This window comes from Rhipicephalus sanguineus, chromosome 10, assembly GCF_013339695.2.
Source record: "Rhipicephalus sanguineus isolate Rsan-2018 chromosome 10, BIME_Rsan_1.4, whole genome shotgun sequence".
Classification (NCBI taxonomy): domain Eukaryota; kingdom Metazoa; phylum Arthropoda; class Arachnida; order Ixodida; family Ixodidae; genus Rhipicephalus; species Rhipicephalus sanguineus.
The window spans coordinates 50,277,423-50,298,948 of NC_051185.1; the positions used below are offsets into that span (position 1 = coordinate 50,277,423).

Sequence of the window (21,526 nt, forward strand, 5' to 3'; positions counted from 1 at the left end):
CATTAACAAAATCTCGAACACAAATTGTGAGCTTTATTATAAGCCCAAGATCTTCGAGACCAACTCAAGCCAACAATATGTTCTTCAAATATGTAGAAGAGGAGATTCGCTAAAACACCTCAACGAATGTCAAAAATATAAGCTGCATAGGTTAACTATATTAATGGCTACAGAATTCAAGGACTAAGGAGGGTGAATAAAACAGACCTAAAAAATAATAATAAATGCGTCAGAATCAACAGCTAATGCCCAGAGTATGAATATTAACATACTGATGGTTATTCCGAGGAACTACACTTTTTTCTTTCTTTTCATAAGCTATTTAGCCTGTTACTCTTCTCATTGCTAGAAACGATTCGATTCAGAGCAAGTGAAATTTCACTATCGTGCTTAGTTATTCCAATTCATGCAATTTTGTGACTAGAATGCCATGCTAAATATTTAAATCCCAAGTGACCTCATCAACAAAGCACATGCACCAACCACGCGTGTATATTAAGGCATGATACAGAGGCCGATTTTAACGTAAGGAATATAATGCAAGCTTTTTTTAAGCTTATGCAGTATCACAATGCTCAGAAAGTGCCTTACGTGTACTTGTTCTTTCACTTTCGCATTTCATCAATTAAGCTCGGTTGTATCACAAGCTCCATTGCTATTAATGAAAATAAGCACTTTCGCCATAAAGGTTAACAATACGGCCAAACAGTTTGAACTAGCCAAATATTGAAATTGAGGAAATCATCAGGTCAAACAACTAATTTGAGCATTTTCTCTTTCTCTAAACAAGTACATTACTCACGGATTGAAACTAGGGTTGCCACCTGCCCTGTTTTAGACCGAACCGGCCGGTTTTTTAGACAGTGGGCCAGTGGCCGGTCCGCACCTAAGACCGGCCATCATTGGCCGGCTTTTTTGGCCATCGCGATGTTATAAAAAAAATTTTATAAGCATAAATTCAGCAACTTCGAAGATACTAAATATTTTTCGTCAGTCACCAAAACTTTCATGCAATCTTCAACCAATTTCCATCTTGTGCCCATAAAAACTCGAAGTAATTGATCCCTCCAGTTATACCGATCATTTAAATAGAGCGTAAAATTAACATCAGTGGTTACATGCTTGCATCATGATTGTAAATTCTCCACCTTCAAAGCAGCGAAAATTGCGTCAATGTCTGTTTCCAAAAGACTAGAGATCTCAACCTGAGAACAAGAGCTGGCTCCTGGCCGTGGACGACATGTATTAATAATAATTGCTGGGGCTTTACGTCCCAAATGGACTGCATATATGTAGACGGAATTCATTTTTATGTCAACAGAATAGTTGGTTAGCTCTGTTTTGTTTTTTTATACATGTACCTTATGTTGACTTATGACTAGGCAAACAATGTTACAATACATGACACTGCGTGTCAAAGACTGAACATAGCGCCCCTTTTTTTTCAGCATGAATTCAGCCAACTGTATAGGTCCACCCCCCCTCTCACCGGAGAGCAGGTTTTTTTCTAGTGGTAAGGTGGCAACCCTAACTGAAACACGACATCAAAATTTTGAGTATTCCAACCAGTAAGCACGATTTCTCGAGATAAGTATGTCATATCGCTAGAAATCTGGTCTCTAAAGATAATGTTGGCTCTGATCTAAGCGTTCAAGCTGAAATTACGTCCATATGACCCAAACTGAAGACAGTGGAAATGAAAGTATGTGCATTACTTAGCCCTAAATTGTTGCAATTCAGTTCGTGAGTACTGTATACCCGTGAGCAAAAGTATACGGACCTTTTCCATCTGCGCCGTCTAGTGGCGAGACGCCTGCTGCTGAGAGCATTTCTCTGACATATTCCGTCAGAGTAATGCTCTGAACAGCTACAAACCTCATTATAACAAAGTCACATCTGCCACCAAATTAACTTCGTTATATCCGAAAATTCGTTATAAACGTTTATTGCTAACACTATCTATAACGAGACTATTCTTCATTTACTTCGTCATAACCGATAATTCGTTATATCCGTGTTCGTTATATCGAGGTTTGAGTGTATTCTGTCAAAGTAATGCTCTCGACAGCAGACGGCTCGCCACTAAATGGCGTAGACAGAGATTTTGGCTCGTGCTTCCGTGGTCCATGTACTTTTGCTCAGGGGTCTACAGACAGCATTATTGCCAATGTGATAGAGGCTGTAAAACTATTTCATGACACATACAACATGAAATGTGGCTATAAGGAACACTGACCTTGAAAATCTCGCACGAAATAGCTGGCAACACAGTTTCGATCTGTTCACATTCAGCATGTGCACAGTTAATTAATCTGAGAGCAACATGCACCTACAGTGCTGTTTGATTTTGCCAGTAAAATGCATGAACAAACAAACATGTTTGCAAAATGCTCACAAAATTGTTGTAAAACTATATCACACTCGGAAAGAGTAGGCAGAACCATGTATTCCATACATCACTATAAAAATAGTAAGCTGATGAAACTATTGAAACTCTATTGAAACTAGGCAAAACACTCACTGACGATCAATGCTAACATATAAATTATTGATGTTGCCTAACAGCTTAACATATAAACCACGATTGACGTTGCCGACAAGTGCCACTACTGTGTTCTAGTAGAACTCGTTGTTGGGCTAGTTGGTGCATTGCATCAAGCAATTATACCAGCCGAAAACAGACGAACACAGGAAACGGTGAAGGAGACAGAAAAGCGGCTAAGGAGACAGACTAGCCGCTTTTCTGTCTCCTTCACCGTTTCCTGTGTTCGTCTCTTTTCGGCTGGTATAATTCCTTGATGCACTACTGTGTGCAAAGTCAAAGTTAACTGCATTTTGCATAGAAGCACAAAATTTGTACATGCAACTACCGACAGAAGAAATAAGTACTTAGGCTATCACATACAATGTAGTCAAGGATTTTCAGTTGGTTGCGATTGCTGTGAGTTTCTTCTATGTGTACTTAAATATAAGTGTGCAAGTGTTTGTGCACACCGTTCCTGTCAGCTATGCAGCCACTGTGGCTGGAAATTGAACCTGTGAACAGTCGTTGAGCCACCTTGAGGAGAAATATAAATGAACAGCTTAACAGCAACAAACTACAATGAAGTAGAGCCCATAGAAAGCAGCATGTGCTGATCACAGCAGTCTAAAAAATATAGCACCATACGCTTAAAGTATATAGGAGCTTGACATTTCCCCAATGTGAAGAAATTGTCAGTCCCAGCTGAGGCACACTAGCGCAGGCTTTCTGTTTATTCGCACGTCAACAATTGCGAACATCTCCAAATGTTCCATGCGGCAAGCTCGGAAAGTAATTTCGTATGGCTGTTTTTCTGCGTGTAGTATGTACACCACAGTGTTAGAAACACGAGTTTGAAAAATGTGAGCAGGATTGAAACCAATGTTGAAGGACCAGAAGAATGAGAAGGTGAAGTGGCTCGTCAAAGAATATAGAAACAGAATGCACGCCCATGCTTTCATAACAAGGTACATCGCATGAACACCTGCGAGGAATCTCAGTAAGGCACATCCATAAGAAAAACAGCGGGAAACTTACAGCAACCAATTGTTAAATCACAATGCGAGATTGTGTCAGTCCTTTCAGGTCTCGCAAAAAGAGATGCTCGCATGGCAGTGTCCCCGATTTAGGAACGCTTACTTGTAAGTGAAGTAATTCTGTGCTTGCCTGGAAGAGCCATGGAGGCAAGCATCTCGTGGCGACGCTTCAGATGATAAATTCGAAATCGCCTTTCTTTAGAACCATCACTCGGAATGGAATGCGCACGAGTGACAAATATAAGGAGCATTAGCGTGGCTATGGGCACACTGTAGTCAAGTGTGCCAGCGAAAAAGTGCTTCTACGGGAAGACAAGAAACGGCGGTGCATTAAAAAAATTTGCAGGAGATCATCGACGGTTGCCACCCTAAGAGTATGGCATGACCACTTGGGATCTGTTTCTATCAGCATACATGTACGCTGGTGACACTCAAAGGGTTAATGCGGCAAATTCAAGAAAGTAATCAAGATAATATGACGTCCAGGAACAACTAAACCAGAACAAACAACAAAATACTGGACAAGTTACCATTGCCGTCATCCCTAAGACACTTTTCCTTGTAAAGAGAATGTTTCGAGTTGCAATTCTGCGACCCTTTAAAAAAAAAAACTTTAAATGACACTGCCCTTAAAGCAGTCCAGATCATATACATATTCTAGGCCCTATACTCGAACAAGCTGGCACCCTAAACAGTGAATTGCAGAGCCTGCATAACCAAGTTGGTTGTAAATGGTCACTCTGATAAAGAAACAACTGCTTCAGGTCAGTTGCTGGCCGCCTGGATTTTCAGCTCCGTGACTGGAGTCTCCAAGCTGCTTAACCAATGGATGACGTAGGAGTAAACATGGAGGAATACGGAGGACAAAGATCACTTTGTTTGCAAGAGCCCCCGCGAGATACTTTGCGTCAATCCGAGCGAGCCTTGAACTGTTTCTATTCTCTGCATCCACCGTGATTTTTCATTCACATTCAATGTCACCGACGACGATACCGCATTTGCTGTGACATGAGCTTCTTCGTGCTATCACGTTACAGTTGAGAGAGAGCATACTGTGACATGACTGAAGTAAAAGAAAAAGCGTCGGCTCAACATACAAATGGCTTACACCAGATTGCGTTTGCAGCGTAGACAATGCAACGACACTGCAGCCAAACATACATTCTCAGTCCCTCAAAGGTCACGTGTTGGGCCGATAATGCATCAGACACAAGTTAAGGGAATGGCCTCCCAAAAAGTTATCTCGCCGAGGCTGGCTGCGTGATGTAACCAGCTCTCCTAGTTTCATTTCTTCGTGTGCAGACAACAATGTGCTAACGGTTATTTTATGTGGCAATAACGCTGACAACAGATGTAGGAAAACTAATAATTGGGCGAGTTGGTACGGATTCATTATTAAGAAAATATTGTGACAGGAAAAGACAAAAAGACTACAGCCACACAAACGCAAACGCCGTGTTCATGTGGTTAAAGTCTTTTAGTTTTCTTTCCCCCATCCCTCGAAGGCCAGGTGTGGTGAGTCGCGTGACCTTTGTCGATCACCAACGCAAATGCAGCTCCAACACATGCATCACACATTTCCAAACACACTAAACTTAGTAAGCCCTACAGCGAAGCTACGGACACGTAAACTATTAAGTAACAATAATAATGACGAACATCAGTGCTTCATGTTTTGCCTCAGAGCGTCATTGTGAGCTTCCTGGCCCCACACGAAGGAAAAGAGTTCGTTTTCGCGCTGCAACGCTTCTTGGAGGGGCAGGTTTCGGGCAGCCACCATGCCAAGCTTGATGGCTCGCATAATCTCGGCCGGTCCTTTGATCCGCTCGCTGATCCACTGCAGCGCCTGTTCCTTGGTATCCTGCTCGTCCCTCAGGACGTAACTGGCGAAGCCCGTCCGTGTCGCTTCGTCGGGGCGTAGTGGTCGTCCGGAGGCAAACAGGTCCAATGCCAATGTGGGACCTGCAGCAAAGACCCGAGTTCAAATTTTCACATTGATGCGATATTACTGCAATGCCGTGAATGTTGCCTCAACGTTGTAATCAAGTAGCATGCATTGTTACCATAATGTTGAAGTAACGTTGGCAACACTGCTTCAACATTATGGCAACAATGCGTGCTACTAGGGCAGTCTCGAAGTTCGATGAAAGTTTTGTTGAGTCACCAGTAATTGGTACAGAAACTGACAATACATGTGATGCTATGAATGGGAGACATGGTTAGGCCCAGACACCACGCCTTTATTCCAATGCTTGCGCACTTCTTCATTGTCAACTTCTAATGACATAGCTTCGTTCTTACGTCACATATATATCCCCTTTAAGCACTGTGTGCACATTTGAGCGTACAACTTGTTTTGGAGTTCTGTATGGCAACGAGGAAAAAACGCGTACTTTGACCTTCGGGTGAACTGAACTACCTGCACATTCAATGCATCTCCATAGTACTTAAATGGGCTGCATGGTGCTACGAATGACACTTTTGCTGAAGGCAGTATCACTACCATGCTTGACAGCTCATGGCAACAAGATTTCTTTTTGTTCTTTTTCTCAAAATGCTTGCAGCTAATGCTTAATTTGTGCATGTACTTCCTGCCAGTGATTAAAATCATATGGCACAGAAATACATTTACATTCAGATTTTAAAAATGTATATAATGGTTCCATAATAATCGTGAACAATTCGTTAGAAAATGCATAAGATGACATCTTGGCCCCTTTGTCTTTCTGGCACTGAAGTGTCGATTGTACCAAAATAAGGTCGTATAAATCTAACGTTTGCGTCAACACTATGTTCTCATTCATGTCCGAGAGCGATATGTAACAGCTGAAAATTGCATCTTGTAACAGGGCCATCAGCCAGCTGTAGTCGAAGTAACTGCAACAATCCTTTTTACCTCTTTTAGTTAATTACTGATGCATTCATTCAACAGATAAACTAAAAAATCCAAATAGTTTTTCATTTTCACAGGAATACAGTCAAAGCTTGATATAATGAATGAGTATGTATAACGAATTATTGGTTAAATGAAGTAAATGAGAAATATCCATAGTTAAAAACAGCACAAAATAAAACATGGACACGTAGACACAGGACTAGCGCTGACTGCCAACTGCTTTGCTTTCCAAAGCAGTTCCAAAGCAGTTTCTTTGTTCGCGTTTTAATTTTCGCTGTTTTAACTATGGATACATACCAAATGGCTCGCATTCAGACACTATTAAGTTAAAATGAGAAACAGTGTTGTCACTAAAACAGTGTTAAGAATATATGTTTATAATAAATTGTCGGATATACCAAAGCTGTTTTCATGTCAGACGGACTTTGTTACAATGAGGTTCGACCCAACAACAGTGCAAAAGGAACAGGATGTATAGAGAGAACAACACAAACAACTCGCCAGAAAATGCAAAGCCTTTTTTTTCTTTTTTCATTGGAAAGCAACAGCACATGAAAGCCAGGGCCAAACAAAACTACTCCTACATGGATGTGGTTTTTCTGACAATTTTCTTCCTCATTCAGAATGACACGCATAGAATGCTCTCTATACACAAGGCTACAGCTGTTTTTTAAAAACAGTGAACAGCTGTTATGCGTACCTGATACTTGCGGTTGCAGCAACAAGCCACTAAAGCTAGGCACTACTCACGGTTTTTTTAATGTTAATATTATGTTAGCTGCAGTGCCGCATTGCATTCAAGAGAGGAGTTGTCATAAATCAACGGAATAGAACTGGTATAGCATGACTTACGGGCAGTAGTAGCATAAATATTCTCCTAATTAATGATACATTTTGGGATAATGCCTAATGAAAAAGGGTGTCATCAATGATGGCTATGACAATTGAAAAAGTGTGCTCCTGTTCCTTGTGATTTAAGGAGGCTGAAGTACTGAAAAAAAAAAAAGTTTACACGTGCTGAATCAGTCCTTACATTTTTAAACGAGTTTGAGATAGCTTAAAACTACGCCTCCGGTTACCCGTTCAAAGAACTCTCGCAACTTCAAAAGCACACTTGCCATTTCAGGGACAGTACAATGTTTGCAAAAAATTCTGTGTACACGAACTTAAGAGCAAGATATATCCCTGTGCAACATATGAAAAACTTTTACCAAAAGTAAAAACAAAGAAAAAGATGAAGGTATATTATGGGGTTTTTTGTGGCAAAATCACACTATTATTGGGAGGCAATTAAATTGGAGGACAGTTCAGATTAAAAATTTACTACCTGGGGCTTTTTACACTAAATGAAAGTGCACGGGTGTTTTTTGAATTACTCCATTTGCCCTAATTGAAACGCGGCCGCTGCAGTTGAGAGTTGAACCTACCTGTCTCACTTGGTGGCACTACAACTCAGCCACTAAGCTAACTAAGTTAACTAAGAGTTGGCTAACAAAGTCAAATGTTGGCTTATGACAGCCACCAATGTGGAAGGCCCTTTGTTAACTCTGACAAACTCATCTTTAATATGCACTCAAATCTTAACACACAAGTGTTTTTTCCATTCTGTCACCTTTGCAATGCAGCTACGACAGCCAGGAATCGAACCCACAACATTGCACTCAGCTGCAGACCCGCAGAGGAACACGTCTCAAAGATTTCTCGGTTGTGACTGTAAGTGTGCGCGGTGAACGCTGATACGTGTGTGGGCGTATTACTTGTTCCCTATTTCCTCCTTGCTCTCTCTATTCAATATTTTTCCTCCTCTTACCCCCCCCCCCTTGTAGGGTAGTAAACAGGGTACAACCTGGTTAGCCTCCCTGCCTTTCCTTTAACTCTCTCTCTCTAAGAACCACTGAGCCACAGCAATGGGATGTGAGATCTGTGACATTGAACACACGCACCAAGTGTCTCTATTTACGCTGCCATCTAGAGATGGTGCCACCAATGTGATGGCTTGGAACAAGTATATAATGCATGAAAAAGACTGACAAGAATCTGGAAAAAAGCCAGGAGCACTTGCCCTAATGGGAAAATGGGGGCAAGCAAAGCTTGGCGTGTGCGTGTCTTACGTACTAATTTTCTTTCTTTCTTTCTACTGCGTTGTGCAATGCTCCTTCCAAACTGTTTCCTTCCGCCATGCCGGGAATTGGACCTTCATCCACATGCTTAGCAGGGCAACACTTAAGTTGCTACAGGCAACAATGGCGGTCATGCGTTGATATCGAGGCAACAGTGAAATGTGGTAATGTGAAATGACAAGTCACCCCAATAGAAGATCAGATTGCCATCTCAGAAATCATCGATTGCCGACAAGCCTACAATCAAGAGAGCATGAATTATTGCAAAACGGCAGATACAAATATGCACGCCATCGGCGCACCTTCAAGGATCGCATTTCTGTACACTCGCCAGCGCCGACTTTTTGGCGTACAATGCCGCCACCGAAATCTGTGAGTTATAAAAAAGCAGGCAGAAGTTTTGCACTCACCAACAATCTGCGTTAGCCGAGTCATGCCGCCCCATGCAGAAGTGATGCCCATGCGCACGTGAACAAACTGGACCTCGGAGTTGGGGGCCATGATGCGGAAGTCCGCTGCCGTGGTCAGCTCAGCTCCACCGCCAATTGCGCGGCCTTCTACTAGGACGGCGGTGATCATCGGCAGGTTGCTGAACCTGGTCGAAAAAGGAGATTAAAAAGCTGCCTAGGCAGTGCCACTTTACCATTCACACAAATTACTTGGAGGACACTTGCGCTTCGCCTTCACGAGCAGAACGTGATAGCGTGTAAATCGGGCTCCGTGTGCATCGCCTTCTCATTCGCTACCCTGGCTTCACTTATAGGTGGACACCTCAACCGTGCCTGAAGGAAAGGAACATTTGTGCGCATACTATTGGCCATTTCAAACTACCCTAGAATGCCTATTGCAAGTACAGTTGCGAATGCCCAACTGTACTTCAATAATTCCTTCTTTTTGCGAACTGGCGAAGTACCCACTAAGCATCCGTAAGGCAACACGAATACCTGGACACTTTGACAATGCTGATGATTAAATATGCCAGAGCGCTGTGCAATGGGCGGGCCATTATTCCAGCCACTCGTTGCGCATTTCGCATGTTTTCATGCCTGGGGTGTGATTGTATGCTTCTGCCAAGCAATATTATACATGTCAGTGTCATTTTAGCTGCAGCAAAGTATTTCCACCTAAACGTAAAGTTTGTGTGCGAAAACGACAGAAGCATTAGTCATAGGGTTTTCACGAAAAATTTGTATTCTTTTCTTAAAAAAACACTGTATACTTCCTACCTTCCACCAATAACAGGCATTCTGAGAAAGATAGGAAACATCACAAATTTCAACACCAGAGAGAAACGGGTAAGTGGAATAATCCTTGATGACTGAAAAAGTATTTCGATAAAGCTTTTTCAGTTTATAGACAATCCAATGTGTCATGAGATACACTACTTGTATGTTTCAGTTGGCAGCTGAACATCTAAAAAGAATGAGGCGTCTGAATATTTATTGCGACTTTAATTTATTCACTGCTGAGTGGCATCCACCAGAAAAATTTTTTCACACGAAGAGTTCGCAGCTCCTCGGAATATAGGTGATATGAAACGTATGCTTTTGTACGATGCCGCTATTTCATTGTTTTAAATTCCCAAACACTGATCATTTCACCCTTGTTTTTTAGTGTCATACAAAAATGGAAGAGGGCTAACCAAGTAACACAAGTTTAGGTGCAACGCCTGTCTTATTCCGCCTAACAGAAAAAAATACCGTTTCCAATGAAAAAAACACTGTCTTAGTCAATGCTCATAACACATACTTCTCTGCGTAATGAAAAATTTATGGTATTGTTTGAGACAGTCAAGAAAGTATTTTTCATAAAAATTATTTATGAACTGACGCTTAATGTTATAGCAAGGCACTTAAAATTTCACAGAGGAAATCGCAGGTGTTTGCAGGTCAACGTAGGCAAAGTTTGCATGAAATCACGCAACCGCAAGCTGGCTTCATTGCAGAGAGAAATGATAGAAGACGCCTGCGTAATGCCTTGCGCAAGCTGAATGTTGGCTAGCATAGGGTTTTGTTTTTATTAATGAAACAGCCACTACACGAAGCAATTATTTTCAAACTGTACACTAAATGCAGAAAGAGAATCTGCTATTTCATAAATTGTTTAAAATTTTTAATGCTAGTAAATTGAAGTTTTCTTGGTTTTTTTTTAAGTTCTTGACTTCACAGCCTTATTAACTGATGCACCCACACTCATTCCTTTAAATAAAAAAGAAAATGTGCGCATGTCTGTCGAGATGAAACATACGCAAGAAAAAATGAGAGGGCATCTGCCACGTGCAGTTCCTACAGTTCATGAAGCACAAATAGTGCAGCAAAAAATTTTTGCTCACGCACAACGCTCATTTTTCGCTCTAAACCTACGACGCCGACGCCAGAATTTCTGCAAAACGAGCTCTTTAACGCTATTGCATTAATACAGGATGTCCGGTTTTCCAAAACCTTCAAGCTAAGCACAACTGTGGTTCGTGCCTTCAAGCTATACTGATCGCTGGTAGAATTATATGCAGTGAGCTATACAAAGCCATGAAATACAGGACATCCGGTTTTTTTTGGCCTACTAATACAATGGATACAGCTGCAGCGTAGTTCACATGCTGTTAAGGTACGTGTAACTCTAAAATGGAGATCACCTAGTCAAGGTGCTTTGCATGAGAGCCGACATCTGGCGTCCCTCGTCCGGGGAAGAAATGGCCTTCATAGATGTCAGGTTTGCACCCGAACAAAAAAACGAGCCTTCTCCGCAAAGCAGCACTGCCTTGATGTGGGGCCAGTGCTCCAATGTTTCGACGGCGTTTTCCAGCTCCAACATCATCTCTCCTGCGAAACGAAATGAAAGAAATCTTGTAATAAATTATCGCGTTGTCGACTTTGGTCAGCACCACGACCTGTGAAATGCAACGTGCACATTGTATGTACAGTCGAGAGCAATACAAGAGGGAACACTAACTAAAATAATCTCTTAGAGGTTATGCTGGCTAAACACAGTTGGCAAGCGCAAGTGTTCAGAACAATATAAGCACAAGTAGAAAAGTTCTCTCACAATTCAATACGTCACATTAATATCGGCACATTACAAGTAATTTTTTACTAAACACGAATTCAGCGTTCCCTCTCAGATTTATCACGACTGTACATTAAGGGTGTTACACGAGCACTTCAGATTTCTATCAATCTCGACCGCTATTGGCTTTCCTCCGCATCTTGGGCAAATCAGCCAATTGATCGCAACTGAAAATTTATTAATACCGGCCGCCGTTAAATGTGGAAGGATGCGGGGAACTTTCGATCGCGATCGAATTTCGATTTCCATCGCGAGTGGCTCGTTTGCGCAGGCCGAGGGGAACCAATCACGATGGAGAAATTCGATTCGGATTGCATCGGCTTGATCACGATCAATTCAGGCGTTCCAGCAGTTTGAATTCCATAGCTGCAGCTTCCGTAAAATTGACAAAACGTCCGATATCCATGACTTTTGCGTTATTAGAGTTAGTCAATTCATGCAAATATGCAAGGTTAGAGGTGCACCGTACATCAACGCTCTACAGGTTAAGCATGCTCGAAATTATCGGATTATTTTTAACAAGCTACCTACGTCAAGGAACAAGGAAAACACTATCAGCGCGCGTTGAAGGCGTTGGCTGGGAGGCTTTAGTTTTATGGCATATTTTCATGGATATGTGACCTCGACTATGTTAGAGCGTAAATTCAACGAGCAAACCACACCAAGAGCGAAGCCGTGTGATGTTCACATTACAAACGGTGCAGGTTTCGGATTCAGCACGGTATCACATTAGTAATCACGACTTACCGGAGAGGCAATTCCGTTTTGCCGGATCGTTGATGTTGAGACGCGCGATGCCGGTGGCAACATCCTCGAAGAGCTCGATTTTACCGCTGGACTTGAGAGTCTTCAATTTGGCACGGAATTCTTCGCTGACGAGAGACATGCCGAGGCCGCGCTAGAGCGGCCCGCCGATTCTGTTGGCACGCTTGTACAATCTCCGGATATCAAAGCAGCCCGCGCGGACAGCTAGTCCGATCCGTCATGCGACGTGCAAGCGCACAGCTGGCTACTGTCGACTATGTTATACTCACAAGGTGAAAAAAACAAAAACAAATGTGCCGTTGAATTATAGGCGTCAGATATCCACGCCGCCTCGACAGAACGCGCGATATGCGTCTGCTGTTGCGACGGCAGCGCCATGGTGCGGAGTTTTTGTGACTCGCACTAGCGATGAAAAAATATGAGACGATTTCCCACGCGTTATTGAAAGAATAAAAACAGCGTAATGCGATGTAGATGACAGCGTAGTTTGTCTGCAAACTTAATTGAGAGATTGATTGGGGTTTGCAGGACAGTCTTTCATTATGCAATTCGCCAAATACATACAATTGTATGAAAACACATCAACATCAACTGAATTGGCATTTGCATCATTAGTGGTGGAATTATACCTTGCAACATTGTCACCACCTTAGCAGCATCTCAATGTGAGCCAGATCCTTAGAAAATGTAAAAAAAAAAACAGAAGTAAGGACACAGCTGGGACTTTCTCGCTCAGCTGTTCCCTGACGGCAGGATGCCTCTTTACCGCCAGGAGTTAAAGAAAGTCAGCCAATTAATAAGAAATAAAGGATTGCCAAGCTTGCTAATAGGCCGACAGTTCATCTCCTAGGACGAGTCAAGAACTTAAGTCGGTGCGAAAGTCCTGTGTTCTTACTTGTCCATGTTTATATTGCGCTGTTTTGAACTATGGATTGTCATCAACTATGACACACCCATTTGACGCACTTATCTGTCACATAAACGCGTTTATTAGAAGAATAATTTGTGCAAAAATACCATATGGCTGTCATGTTCACATCTGCAGATTTATGAGCAGCACTGATGGTCACTGCGCGATGACTTATTTTTTAATCAACAATGTGCAAACGAGAGAAGCTTCAAGCTGAAGGCAAAGGGACTCAAAGGGACTAATTGTATCAACAAAACATTGGCTTGAGCCTGAAGGATCTCTTTTCATTTTTTTTGCTTGCCGAACCATCTCGTGTGTTTCCATCGGTTAGCCGTGGCCCGACATTGATCACTTCATCCATCTTCTTCCATACTCTATTGTGTAATTTCATTCAACATATTGGTGCTGAAAGCGTTGCTGCAACCTCACAATAGTCGAAAACAACTTAAGACTGGAGAGGCCCCACCCAGATGACTAAAGCGCCGCAGCTGATTGCCTTTGTGACGAATGAAATAGTCCCGCTCATGCACTTGGCAATGTTCTCCGAAGGCAGAGTCACTGGCCATCTCGCTCATGAAATCAGTCTGGAGTGTATGCCCATTGGGGCAGGCCTGTGTGCATCTGCCTTTGAGCAGGAAATGCTGTGTAAGTTTGGCAGGTATTGCTGCTGCAAATGATATCATTGAGTCAGAAAAATCACTAGGGGTCATGGTCTGCATGTTTTGCGTTTTACCAACATTTTCAATGCTAAACGAAGTACTGAAGCTGTGTCTCCCAAACAAATTTCAAGAGCGAGCTGTTCAGTATTTGCTTTGACTCCGGCAGCTTTACCTTAGGACGAGAGTCTGTCCATGCAACGTCTGTGGTCATCGTCTCTTAATAAGGCGTTGGCAGGTTTAGATGTGAGCGTGTATCTCTGTGGTAATCGTTATTTGTTCAGTTATGTTCATATTGGTGTGCTCTAGACGTACCACTCATTCAGCCGCTTTATTAGACACACCCAATCGAGCGTCGACACAGTTTGGTTCAACACGTCACACATTCACGAGACCTGGTAGAATGAACAGACAACACACGTGCGCACCGATTTCCACTCGTGAATTCTTATTTCAAAAAGTTCATTTCACCAGAAGGAGAGAAGTAAGGCAGCTCATTTATATAATCCATTCTGATACTGTTGTACATATAAGTGACACCTCTTGCAGATGTGAGAAGGAAACATTACCAGTAACAGGCAGTGCCGACTAGCATAGTAGACTTGTGTCTACAGACCAGAACTCAGCCAGTATTCACATTAATCAAATACGCTTTTCTTTTACTGCAAAATTCCTCGGGCGAGAGCTCGGTACAGGTGGGACGCGAAGCACACGTCAGTGCTTCAGCTTTTTCTTCAGAGCTTCTCGGTTGGCTGGCCCACTCCACACAGTGGAGAAGAGCCTCAACTCCTCTCGTAGACTGTCGGCCGTAGAGAGCTCTCTCGCCTTCACGATGGTTTCCTTAAGAGTCTGCAGCAACGAGAACAGCACCTCAACGTCAAGACAATAGCATGAAAGCCCAATGTAATATGGGAATGCCCTGCTAAATACCCATGTACATACTTGAATTCTTTATCAATGTGGCAGGGTTTCACTCACAAAAACTGTTACAGCTGTGATCGCTTGGTGCTAGTCTTGGCTAGATGTATCGGAACCTTCTTGAACGTCTTCAGCACAGGCGTGTGCGTGGTCCCACATTAGGGTGGGCGCGATAGCGTCGCAGTATCTCCTCCCATAATTCTCTTGCTCTCTCTCTCTCTCCGCCCTCCCCCCTCCATCTACACTGCCTTTGGTTCCAGTCAAGAAAAAAGGCTTAATTACACAAACCATGTGCTTTATTTCATGTGACATGCCTTAGAGAATGAACGAATGAAGAGGAATTTTTTCAAGGGACTCGTTTCTTTGTTAGGCACAATAAATTGAGGTGAATTAACCTTTAATTGAACTCAATTTACATCATAATTATTACACTACAATTAAATACAGCAACTGATGTCCCCTATGCTTTCCTTGGCTTAATTGCCTGTTGAATTAATTTGGTCATGCTTTAGAGAAGTTATGCTGGACCTACAGCCACGCGCTTTCCCAAACTGGTATCTAACGCAATTGTAAATTTAGTAGGACATGTTGTTTGCCTACTATGTAGTTGCTTTGTACGCGCAGATTAGAAAGGTGCAGAACTTGCGACAAGACGGTGTACGAAGAAGACACAAGGCGAGTGCTTGTATTGCTTCTTCTTCGTGCAGCGTCCTGTCCAGAGGTTTGCGCTTATTGGCTCCGACCTGGGTGGAGCAGCCGGATTGATTGGCGGGGCCTTCGGCACCGCTTTCTTTCACCTCAGGACCTGAATAAAGTTCGTACTCACTCACTGTTCATCCCACATTGTGAACACGGTCAATGTTTTCATGGCTTTTCGTCACCACTTCAGCTTGAGTATAGAGCTTCCATGAACTGCTTGCAAAATAATAAATGCTCCAAGGGCATAATCGCCTACCTCCCCGCCCTTTAGCGGGCTAATTAAACTCACAACAACTCCACTTCTCTTAAGATCAGTGAAAATATCTTATCTACATTTGAACTTTCATCAATGCTGCCATGTGGAGTTCCTTTCGCCCCGCTGTGTGGTACACTTTTGAGGGAATAACTCACTGTCTTATGATGAATGAGTTTGTTATTCTGTGCATTGATCGATCCTTCAAAAGAACCTCACGTTTTCAAGAACCACTGGGCCGCCCTCGACTCCTGGCGACGCCATGAGTATGTGAACGCCAGTCAGCTCTATTTAATGCAAGTTAAAAGGTAAATTTGTCACATCGACACAGAAAGAACACAGACACGGTGTTTTTTCTTACTGTGTCCTTGTGCACAATTTTGCGGATACTAATTTACCTTTCAAGTATGAACCAACTTTCCCAGCAGTAAGCTTTATTGAACCACAGTAGTCTAAGTTCTTTAATCTTACTTGGAAGCTGTGACCTTGTTTTCTTTTTCAAACCAATCAGGGCTTTATGTGTAATTGACACGTAGGATGATGACACATAGAACGAGCCATACCACCTTACTACTACTGACCCCAAGACACGAAGGCCTGACGTAAAGTACTGCCTGAGAGTTTAAACGGCCACTAACAAACATACCCGTATGACGTGAGTGTCCCCAGCAATGTACTGCCCAAGCCAGTTCTTGGCTTCGGCTAGGGGACTCTCGTAGTTTTGAAGAACGTAATCCACAAGCCCAATCTCGTGAGCCTCCTCGGCGCCGACCTTGCGGCCAGATGCGAGCAGCTCGAGTGCCTCGTGAGCACCCAGGAGCCTCACCAATCGTGTGGTGCCTCCCCAGCCAGGGACAAGGCCCATGCGGACCTGCAAGCCAGAAGCTAAAGTCAGTTAGAACATAAGAAAAATCACAGGGTCCCCTACGCATTCACGTAAGATGACCCGAAGCCATCTTTTTTTTTCTTCTCAGTCGATGTATTGATCCTGTCCTGCTACCCTTCGAAAGCTTTCTGCACCTAACGTGGTTTTGCACTGCCCCCGTGATCGAGAGACTTTGCAAGCATTCTGCACCTCACCTGGTATTGCATAGCCTCCGTGATCAGTCCACCTTTGACCAAGTGACAATGTCATGTCATGACATCATCATGTGATGTCACGTCCTTTTATCCTTCACCCTGCTTTGCGAGTACTGGCTGCGATTGTCCTGACAGTTATATTATACAGTTTCGATGATGAAGTAATGCTAAAATTCTTGTCCAAACACAAAGAATGGCAATATGTATGTTACTCTGTAGGTGCCCCAATTAGAAGCAGAACATGAAGCAAGAAGTAAATAAGTCAGCTATGAAGGTGTGAAAATGTCAGCATCGCAAGCAGCTGAGAATGAAGAAAGCAGTGAAAAAATAAAGGGACCAGAGAATTCATTATGCGAGGAGCATCAAGCAACATTACAAGTCAAGACATCTCAACTAATCGCAGAAAGCTTAGCTCATCACCAATCCCACATGAGTGAAGCTCACCAATATATATATATATTTTTTTCTAGCTCGAGTTCTCGCCCTCTGAAGTGGAGTATGTAAGTCTTACATAAATAAATACTATGGTTAATTGGTCGAGAATTCATAAATGTTCTTTCAGTGTTGAAGAGCAGCTTATTTATTATTGCACTCCCCTGTTGTCACTAACTATCGATTCTGTCCCAACCCCATGTCCCAAATAAAACCAACCTGCACAAACTGAATTTCAGCTCCAGGTACCATGACCCGAAAATCGCAGGCTGTTGTCAGTTCGGCTCCACCGCCTGCAAAATAGCAAAGACAATATTCAGAGTGAAATAAAAAAAGGATGCAGAGCTAAAATTTGTCTAAATTGTTTCTGTGAGCTGCAAGCGTTCCTCTATGACATGAAATAACCCAGCAACAGTTATTATAAAATAGTGGTTCTATCATGGTGTTTTATAGACTTTAAAGCCTGTGATGCCATCTAATGGGCTGACAAAATCGCTGCTAGTAATAATTCTCTTTGCTATTAACTGACTACAGACTAGATCAAGCCAACTGTTCTCAATGCAGAACCACGTGACATAAATATCGGAATCTCCTATAGTAAGCTCTGAGCCAGCTTTGAAGAGTGAGAACATATAAGGACGAGATAGAGCAAGAGTACACAGAGAAATAATGCTGGGCTTCAGCAATGAAACCATGTTCCACAAAGCCAGTAACCAACTAGCCCACCGTAATTTTTTAGCCTCTTAAATGAACAGTACAGTTGCCACAACAAGTAACTTTACCATGTAGGAGAGTTTTGCTTAGTTTACACCCTACCCCCTCACTGCCAAGTAGTGCAAATGCTGCGCCCCGTTTTTTGAGAACACCAAGGTGTTATCGACCATCCGTGATGAATTAACCAGACTAATAGTAGAAGCCGCCAAAATCGTAAAGTTGAGTAGCGATTGTGTAAGCACGCAGTCCCTGTTGGATGAACAACTGCGTTTTTTGAACATGCAATAGTTTGTGATTTGTTTTGCATACCTTGTAAAAAAGTGCCCTAGAAAAAATGGACTTCTTTGCACATGACATCTGGGTGCAGCATGTGAGCGCCACCACTGTATATATTCACGCTTCGGTTGTAATAAACCATTTTGTTGAAAGTTAGTGCACGTGTTGCATCCTCTCTTCTCGTCGTCGTGTTACTTTGCGCCAAATATCGCTTCATGTCTTGCCAACAAAGCCAAATTTCTCCCCTTGTCTACCCCCTCAATTTTGAAAGAGTGGTAAGTGATTACAAGAATTTTCTCCTACTGTATTCATTTGCATGCCTGGCCTACCGCATTCACACGCATTTAATCAGCTGCAGTTAGCACTGGTTAATATCGGCTATAGATTATTGGCTAATTGATGGCTGATGTGGTCCAGCATTGCCTAATGATGGCTAATGTTGGCTAAATGATAGCTGCAGTGACTATGACTATTCAGGAATCTGCTAATGGTTAATGTTCGGTAATGTTGCCATACACATTGGTTAAGTGAAGCAACAACAAATAATGCTCACGCACTACTAAATGACAATTCCCCAGTCGGGAGTTTCTGCCAAATTTACCCTCTCTCCTATCTTTATTTTTTTTCGTAAGTTCTAAAATTGCACCAAGTAGTGCAATTAGGGTATCTAATGATGATGATACATTGTGTTTAGTGGAGCAAGAGCCAGTTGGTACCAAAGAGCGCCAATGTGGATGTATTCTATGTGCGATGGTGTTATCAGTGATTATGAGTAATGCAGCGTGGCTGTAAAGAGGCCTAAAATATTGCGCACTCAAGTGCTAAAGTCATGAAACTGACGAGAGATGTGTGCCATGAATCTAAAAAGTGCAGAATGAAACAATAAAACATGGAAGCAAGGTGAGGCGATACTGGGCACTAATGTCTCTCAAGGACCCTTGGTTGCAAGAGCGTGGAGACACGTGCGCTTAAAATACCATACTGTCGCAGCAACAACTTCTTGCAGAGGACGCGCTATGAATACCTTACACAAAGAACTTCATTGTACCGACATCTTTAAGAAACACTTTGACAGACTGATGATGAAAAACTGGTGCAGTAAGGGAATCCTGGACGTACCTAAGGCCCTGCCCTGGATCAGAGCGACGCTGATGAGGGGCAGGTCTCGAAGACCCATCAGGGCCGAATGCATGATCGTCGCCATCTGGGCTCCCAACTCCGGTGTGTTCAGCGCCTTCATCATGTCGAGGTCACCGCCGGAGCAGAAGATGCCGTCACCACCATAGAACACGAGGCCCTTGCCTTCCTTCCAGGAATGCAGCTCACGAACCACATCGTGCAGCTGTAGCATCATGTGTCCTAAAAAGCAAGGAGCCAAATGTTGCATGTACAAACAGCTCAAACAAAATTCTAGCATTCATGTCTGTAGAAAGCAGAGGATGAAACGAGCCGGTTCTACTCTGGAACTGGAAACAATATAACTTGAAAAGTTATATTGTTTACATTTCCATTCTATTGTGCCATCATGGTGATTTTATATATGAGAAAATTAACATACATATGTCTAGAAAACAAAACAATTCGCTTACTAACATTACAGCCAGTGGACTGGCCTTCATCTATTACAGATGGTATATGGTACATCTGTTACGTTATGTTTGATGAAGGCTGGACCACTGCCCGCAACATTGTTAAATGAATTGTTTTGTTTTCTAGACACGTGTATGTTTACCTTCTCATACTCCTTGAGTTAAGCGTATACTTTTTCTTACTATAAATATATATATATATAATGCCATGCTTTATGGTCGTGTGACCTCTATGATGTCAGTTTTAATTCCCATCACTTGTAAGTAGTGTAAGATTTACTAATATTTACTAATGGTTACAGCCACGCTGCTCCATGACTGAATTCTCCAAAGTTTTGATAGGTATATGTAATAATTCTAGACTTTCAATGTCATATTTCACAGTAGTTTGTGAAAGGCAGTGTTCTCCTGATCAACACTACTTTCGTGAATGAGAATGTTTTACACATGAGTGCGGAAGTACAGGGTTGTATATATACAAGTACTATCAGTGCAAATTGAAAGGCGAACAAGTTGAAAATGCATAGACTGTATTGTTACCTGCGGTTGTAACCGCAGCTTAGAGGTTGTAAAATGCAGGACTTCATAAAGCTTATGCCAGCTGCGAATAGTGCCCTTCATGTGCGTGGCTAGCTACAAAGTGATTGTGTGTCACAATACCATCTGTAACAGATGTTCATTTAGTCTTTCTCCTTGACGTTTTAAATTTATATGCTCATGTAGCAGTACATGAGCATGTGTACGACATGTGCGTTGCACATGTAATATGCTTGCCTGCGCTAAAACGCAAATGGCTGGTGCAGTATACATGTTTGAAGGATCCATGTCAATCAGTGTTCATGCAGCATATACATTCGATCAATTAAATACTAGTACATTAAGCCCTTGTATGTTAACTGTACTCGGACTTCCAAGTGTTGGCATGTCATAGTGTTTTCTTTTAAAAATTCTGTAGGCGCCAAGTCTAGCTGTTCCAATTAACGTACAGCTGCGCAGTGAGTGAACCTGATCTTACACTTTCTTTTGTACGTACGACACCGCAATTATCGCGTACAATACCCGATGGATTCGAGTAAAACACTACTTGCCTACAAAAACTATAATAAACAAAACACACTTCTAAATGCTCCTTTAGTAGTGCAGCACGAACGAGCCAATTACTTGGCTGCGATATAGCCATATGCGAGACGTGCCGCATTCAGATCGAACCACATGATCGTAAATAGGAACCGAAACAACATGGCGCACCGGAAAAAGAGTTTCTCTTGGTAGGATTGCTGAAGTGTACTTCGGCGATTCCCGTGCGGTCATCCTTGGTCAGCTCGACGGTGCCACCCTTGAAAGCCGAAAATTTTGATCGAAGCTCATCCGATAGCGTCGTCAAGCGGCGGGCGCCCGGCACGTTTTTAACGAATAGTCGCGTACACAGCAGACCAGCGTACTTCATGGTGACCGCGCGTCCATCAAAGGGTCCTGTGAAAGCTTCTAAACTAACGTACGTTATTTACTAAAAGGCTAAAATGCCTCGCACGCATCTGAAAACACAGGTTCTTCGATGTAGCTGATCGTAGCAGTCGACACTGGCGTGAAAGTGATG

The 21,526-nt window shown here is 42.6% G+C and overlaps 2 protein-coding genes across 2 annotated transcripts; both read right to left on the reverse strand.

The window, feature by feature from the left end:
* Positions 1–3,048: 3,048 nt before the first annotated feature.
* LOC119371844 (ethylmalonyl-CoA decarboxylase) lies at positions 3,049–12,726 on the reverse strand. The gene is made up of 4 exons (XM_037642306.2): positions 12,385–12,726; positions 11,207–11,393; positions 8,985–9,169; positions 3,049–5,520 (listed from the first exon to the last, which is right to left on the reverse strand). Exons 1-4 carry the CDS (start codon positions 12,521–12,523, stop codon positions 5,219–5,221), a joined length of 813 nt encoding a protein of 270 aa, XP_037498234.1. The 5' UTR covers positions 12,524–12,726; the 3' UTR covers positions 3,049–5,218.
* Positions 12,727–14,393: 1,667 nt separating this feature from the next.
* LOC119371847 (ethylmalonyl-CoA decarboxylase) lies at positions 14,394–21,522 on the reverse strand. Its single transcript, XM_037642313.2, has 5 exons — positions 21,178–21,522; positions 19,460–19,699; positions 17,570–17,643; positions 16,485–16,709; positions 14,394–14,817 (listed from the first exon to the last, which is right to left on the reverse strand). Exons 1-5 carry the CDS (start codon positions 21,374–21,376, stop codon positions 14,683–14,685), a joined length of 873 nt encoding a protein of 290 aa, XP_037498241.1. The 5' UTR covers positions 21,377–21,522; the 3' UTR covers positions 14,394–14,682.
* Positions 21,523–21,526: the final 4 nt, after the last annotated feature.

Excerpts from the sequence above, each read along its gene's own strand:
- LOC119371844 (XM_037642306.2), bottom strand. The coding sequence starts at position 12,523 with ATGTCTCTCGTCAGCGAAGAATTCCGTGCCAAATTGAAGACTCTCAAG. Across the intron at positions 11,394-12,384 it reads AAAACGGAATTGCCTCTCCG|GAGAGATGATGTTGGAGCTG; the intron begins GTAAGTCGTGAT and ends TTCGTTTCGCAG. Across the intron at positions 9,170-11,206 it reads ATGCAAAGCACCTTGACTAG|GTTCAGCAACCTGCCGATGA; the intron begins GTGATCTCCATT and ends TTTTTCGACCAG.
- LOC119371847 (XM_037642313.2), bottom strand. The coding sequence starts at position 21,376 with ATGAAGTACGCTGGTCTGCTGTGTACGCGACTATTCGTTAAAAACGTG. Across the intron at positions 19,700-21,177 it reads CAAGAGAAACTCTTTTTCCG|GACACATGATGCTACAGCTG; the intron begins GTGCGCCATGTT and ends CTTGCTTTTTAG. Across the intron at positions 14,818-16,484 it reads GGGACACTCACGTCATACGG|ACTCTTAAGGAAACCATCGT; the intron begins GTATGTTTGTTA and ends TCGTTGCTGCAG.